The following is a 6,000-nucleotide window of genomic DNA, read 5'->3' on the forward strand; positions in this document are numbered from 1 at the left end:
AACCTGATCTGCAGGCACTGAGTGTTTTCCCAGACTTCAGCTGTGTCCCAGAAGTTTTCCAGCTGCCCTTCTGCTTTCAATATAGCGTGTGACTTGTCCCTTGTGCATTCAGCCTCCCAAAAGACTCATTTGCTATCCAAGTGAATATGTTTAGAGCACGAGATCACGGACTCTGCATGCAGACCCCAGTCAGGTTGCATCATCTCCAAATCCTCAGCCTGCCACTTCTACCAATTCATGCCCTAGTACCTTAAAATAATTGCACTTCCAGTGATTGCAGCAGCGTTCTCTGACCACCCTTAGTTTCCTCTTGAACTCGCAGCCTCTGCCAGGGAGCCACCTACCAAGCAAATATGATTCCCCTGAAACCTGAGAGACCTGACTGCATAGCTCAGGGGCTCCTGGGACCTGCCTGGGGACAGGCTCCCCGAGCTCTCTGGACAGCAGCAGCCTGCCCTGGACACTTGATTGCAACACCTTCAGTTGTGCTTTTTGAAGCAGTGCTGCTGCTTCTTGCTCTTGAGTGAAACAAACCACCAGCTTTTTATAGAGAAGCCTGTTCCAGAGCAGAGAAACAAAGCAGGAGGGATGCCTGCTGTCAGCCCACGTCCTGCGTGGCTCCCCAGCTCTGCTGCCCACGCTCCAGACAGTGCTGGGAACGTGCAGCTCAGCATGGAGCCTTCACGGGGCTGGAGCTAGGAGGTGATCCCCAGGTCACCTTGGCCACTCTGTCTCTTCACAGCTCCCCTTCAGAAGGCCACACTCCTCTGGGACAACCCCTGCTGCTCTTCTTTGGCCCCTCCTGCTTTGCAGCATCTCTCCTGCCCCAGGGTAGGTGCACAGGCAGGGCCGTAAAACTCACAGCAGGCATCAACCCCGGGTGGCTAAAACACAGAGCCCTGGCTCACTTCTGGTGGCAAAGGGAAGCATCCATACCCCTCCTGCAGGAATGGCAGGGGAAGAACTCCTCATCCCAGTGAGCTGCCCCCTAAGCCCCCAGCCTGCAGAATCCCATGGAGGTCTAGAAACCTGCAGAGGCATAAAATCAGCTGTGGACACCACACCAGTGTGAGTGTCTCCCAGCCTGAAGAGTTCTCCTGTGAGCCAGAAGAGAGGACTCGGGGACTGAGGGACATTGCACACATGCAGGTTTGTCTCAGGCACTTGAGAACAGGATGACACTTGTACCTTTTGTCTCACACTGCTGTCCCTGTCACCCAAGCACTGGTAACACCTGCCACAGGTGCAGTGGAGAGCAAAGCTCAGTGCTGTGCCCACTGTCAGACACAGCTGCCACCTGCTAGCCCGGGGACTGCCAGAGCTGCCAGGGACTTCCCAGACAAGCCTGGCTCTCCAGCATCCCCAGGCTGCTGTACTTGCCCTAAGTTACCTCAGGTAACTCTACCCTAAGTGCTGCAGTTGAATCTCCAACTTGAAGTGGGACACCCCCAAAGGGAGCACAACCAGCTCCTCTCGAGATCCCAAAAGCTTCCCCTTCACTTTAGTGACTCTGTGAGCAGACGCTGGCTCTAATCACAGCTTTCTGCATTTGTAACAGGAAAAAAACTGTGCGAGAAGCCCAGAGAGGAAAAAGAGTAAAAAGTTACAAACAAGGAAAAAATGTGCCAGAAGCCCAAAGAGAAACAGGAGTGGAAACCACAGTCAGCCATGAGAGCAGCTGCAGCTCCTTAAACTGATGACTTACACACGGAGCAGAGTAACTCGAACCAAGGAGCCTTGAAAACAACCCACACAAACCAGCACCGAGCCGAGTTCACGGCGGCTTCGCACTCACCCGAACGGCTCCTCCGCCTCGTCGGCACTCAGCGCTTCCGAGGAGCCCAGGACGCTGTGCCACCGCTCCTTGCTGAGGGCCCCGCTCGCTCTCTCCGGGCGGGGGGAGCCGCTGTCCCCCAGCTCGGGGCTGCTGGGGCCGGGCGTGTCCCCGTCCTGCGGCCGCTCCCGGCCCGCGGCCAGCGCCGTGTCCAGCCCGTTGGGCAGCCCTGCCCCGTCCGCACGGCCCGGCCCTTGGCCCTGCTCGCCGAGCCGCTCGCCCGCCTCTGTCACCGCTTCCAGATGTTGGTCCCGCTGCTCCCCCTCCGCCGGGGCGGGCTGAGCATCGTGCCGGGGGCTGGCTCTCCCGCTGGCAGGCTCCGCGGGCTGCCCCGGCTGCTCGTCCCCGTCGCTCAGGGCCGGCTGCGAGCCCGGGGAATGCGGCTCGCTCTCATCTGCGGCGGACCATGGCAAGGGGCCGGGCTCGCTCATGTTCCGCTCCGTGTCCCGGCGCTCACGGGATCCCTCCCCGCGCTCAGCTCAGGCTCCGCACCACCTGCACGGGAAAAGAAACCGCAGCGTGGGCACGGGGAAGGGCTGCCACAAAGGCAGGCTGAAGCCCTCGGCCCAGTTCACATCTTCAGGGTAAAAGCAGGGAAGGACCGTTCTGGTGTTCCTTACTCAGGGCAGTGAGATGGGAGAGGAAAAGCTGCTGTCGTGGTGCTGAGCCATTGGGACCCAGGCACCCACCGTTCCTGCTGCTCCCATAACCCCAGAGGGCCCCAGAACAGGGGACGGGTCCCACTCGGGCTGTTTGTACCCAGGGCTGGGGACAGGAACGTGACATGGCTGCATTTCCCAGGGTCCCTGCTGGGATGCTATTCCCTGGTATTTCTCTGCCCTCCAGAAATAGGAGAAATAGGTGAAACAGGCAATAGGCATGATTTATTCTTTTCTAACTATTCTAAGCAGTTGTGCTGTGCCAACCTGTGTGATTCTCCCTGCTGACTTAGCATTTCTGCAGAGCATCTTGCCTGCCAGAGCACCACTTACTTCTCTTTTCCCAAAACACAAGTACTGCTGAAGGGTGTCACAAGCTGCCAGCTAAAACTCTGGCAAAAGTGTCCTGATTGAATATTCCCTGGGATGATCTCTCTGTAGGGCAAGGGAAGGACACTGTTTTGCTCTAAGTAGTTTTTGGACAAAAAGGCACTTTATTGGCAAATAGCCCCATTGATGCAAAGTCTGCAAGCACCATCCTCAGCCTCACAGTGCTGTGCAAGCTTTACTCCATCATGATCCTCCCATAGCTGCAGTCAAGTGCCACCAGGAATGAACTCTTCTGGAGGCAGGAGTATTCTCCATGGCACCCGGGCTGAGCCATTGTAACAGCTGATTTTGGTTTTAAGCAATATGTGTCTTCATAGACATTTTTAAAATATTATCTGTCTTCATAGGGCTGTTCAGCCTGGAGGAGACAAAGCTCCAGGGGGACCTTAGAGCCCATTCCAGAACCTAAAGGGACTCCAAGAGAGCTGGAGAGGGACTTTGATAAAGGCATGAAGTGACAAGACAAGGGCAAATGGCTTCACACTGACAGAGGGCAGGGCTGCATTAGAGATTAGGAAAACATTCTTCCCTGTGAGGGTGGTAAGGCCCTGGCACAGGTTGTCCAGAGAAGCTGTGGCTGCCCCATCTCTGTAAGTGCCCAAGGCCAGGCTGGACAGGTATTGGAGCACCCTGGGATAGTGGAAGGTGTCCCTGTCCATGTCAGGATGTTGGAGGATAATCCCTGAGGTCACTTCCAACCCAAACCATTTGGTGATGTGACAGTGATTCAGCTGTATGGGAAGCCTGGCTAATCAGTGCCAGCAGGCAGACAGGACTCTGGGGTTCTCCCCCTAACTTGGCTCCTAACTCATATCTGAAGCAGATCATTCAAATTCCCTGCCTCAGTTTCCCTCTCAGTGAACCATCACCTTTGAGCAGCCAGGAGATTGCCCAGGTTCAGCCACAGACCCTGGGTGCTCTCTCTTGCTGAGCTGAAGTTTTTATTAGCAGTAAAATCACTAATTGCTTGGCCAGGTCAGGGCTCTACCAGCTCTTGTTAACAAGGGGTGCAGAAGTGCAGCTGCCTCTGCTCTTACCCCTGTGGAGATGTCAGCAGCCCCTTCCTCTGCACCTGAATAAGGGACAGGAGAGATTTGGACCCAAACGCCCCTCTGTGCCCTGGGTAAGGGCAGATCCACACAGGTACATGCTGAGCTGAGCAGGATAAATCCCAAGGGGAACCCCAATTCCTGCCTGCCTTTGCTGCCATCCCACAGCCCAGGCAATCCTGGGCATCACATCCATGTCCTGCTCTCCCCAGCTGGGAGTGTGATGGGCTGGAGAGTTCAGAGCCCTGCATGGGTGAAGGACTCCTTGAGGACTGCACGTGCCACAGTCCTGAGATGGGGCATGTCCCTCCTGGAGCAGTGCTGGCAGTTTTACCTCTTCTCCAGGTGCATCCGTGTGCATCCCTCGCTGTCCTGGCGCGCGGCACCGCCGCACCTATCGCAGCCTGGAGCTCCCGATCCCTGCACGGCCCCTGCCTGCAACAAGGCACCAGAGAAAGTGAGACCCAGGCCAGGGAGGAGAATCCTGCTGGTTTCCTGCCACCCTGCTGCTGTTCCTCATCAGGCTGTTTCCCAGACCCATCCCATGGCTCCTCAGCAGAGCACTGCAAGTGCTTTCTCCTCAGCATGCTCTGGGGTTTTCAGACATGGCAGTGCAAGAGTATTCCTTACACAGGGCTCCTTACAAAGCCCCTCCAACCAGCTAAAGTGGAGCAAAGGGACTCTGGTTGCAGATTTCAGGAGAATCTATGTGAGCCCACAGAATGTCCCATCAGATCCATAGAGTGAGATACCTCAGTTTTGGACTGATCCCCCCAATGACTCCCTCCTCAGCCCCACCAACAAAGAGCCACATGAAAGGTCTTTGAGCTAAATGCAAGCAAATCCCAGCTATCACAGTGATTGATGTAGCAACATTTCTCTTGCAGAGTGTTTTGCACAACGCAGGGATGGATAGTGATGCATCCCCCTGAGGTGACCCCAGGCTGGGGGAGCATGTCAGGTCACCACAGATGGTGTGTCCCCTACTGACAGCTGCCTGAGCATAGAGCTGATGGAGACAGAAAGACAGGACACCACTGCCTGTGTGCTGCTAGAGGTGATGGGTGGATCAGGGGCCAGATGTGCCACCTGCTTTCCAGTGGCTGGAAAGAGCCCATGGAGCAGCTTGGCAGCAGATGTCTGTGTCAAGTCCCTACAGAGGGATCTGCTTATACCCTTTCTTAGGCTTGGCCTTGCAGGCCTTCAGCTTCATTCTCCACTAGCTTGACAAGAGAAAGGCTGGCCTAGACTTCCTGGGTCACCAGCACATCAGCCTCCTGCAGCCCAGAATCCCACCTGCAGGAGCTGAGCCCTCCCTTGGGAGGGAAAACAAGCCCCTGGGACAGTCCTCAGGTTCACACGTGTGGGCCAAGTCTCCTCTAGCCCATTCATCTGCCATCCCAAATTAAGAGGGAAAAACTGTAAAACTCTTTTCCACCAAATCCAGGAGAGCAAATCAGTCCCATGCACTTGGTGTTCCCACGCTCTGACAGCAGGGCCAAGCCAATGCAGCATCTTCCAGGAACTGACTTGCAAAAATACCAATATTCTCCTCCTGAGCATAACCACACCATGATCCGAAAAAATACTGAGAGCCCAACATGGGCCAAATTGAGACTTTCTCAAAGTGAAGGTATAATACAGACATGGAATACATGCAACACCCAACCACTGCTTAAATCTTTGGACGAATCTTTCCAGCAAAACTTTCCAGCAGGCCTTTTTCTTAATATGAAATGAAAAATGTGGGGGTTTTGAGTGAATTTTTTTTTAAAACAGCCAAAATGCTTTGAGCTGAAATTCTCCATGTCCCTGCCATCCATCCAAAAACTCCAGTAGGAACCACCCAGGCTGAATTCCAGTCCAATAGTTCAAGCTTGGCACAGCTGTATGCAACAGGAAACTAAAAGCAGTTAGGAGATGAGCCTGAGTAAGAAATGTTGGCAAGCCTTAGTAAGTGTGGTGTCCCAGCCATCCCTCCTAACTTTAAGTGACTTACTTTATTTATATTAAAAGGAAAAAAAAAAAAAAAAAAAAAAAAAAAAAAAAAAAAAAAAAAAAAACCACC

General features: G+C 54.2%; 1 protein-coding gene across 1 annotated transcript in view; it reads right to left on the reverse strand.

Annotated features, from left to right (window-relative positions):
• PSD2 (pleckstrin and Sec7 domain containing 2) overlaps window positions 1-2,265 on the reverse strand; it is a gene marked incomplete at its 5' end in the record, with an annotated part of 32,026 nt that extends 29,761 nt beyond the window's left edge. Inside the window, one exon of the mRNA XM_083872120.1 lies at window positions 1,796-2,265. Within this exon, the coding sequence (XP_083728246.1) occupies window positions 1,796-2,265 (470 nt within the window). The remainder of the gene's footprint in view (window positions 1-1,795) is intronic.
• Between the last annotated feature and the right edge of the window lie 3,735 nt (window positions 2,266-6,000).

Source organism: Zosterops lateralis (assembly GCF_965231275.1).
Source record: "Zosterops lateralis genome assembly, chromosome: 14".
Lineage (NCBI taxonomy): Eukaryota > Metazoa > Chordata > Aves > Passeriformes > Zosteropidae > Zosterops > Zosterops lateralis.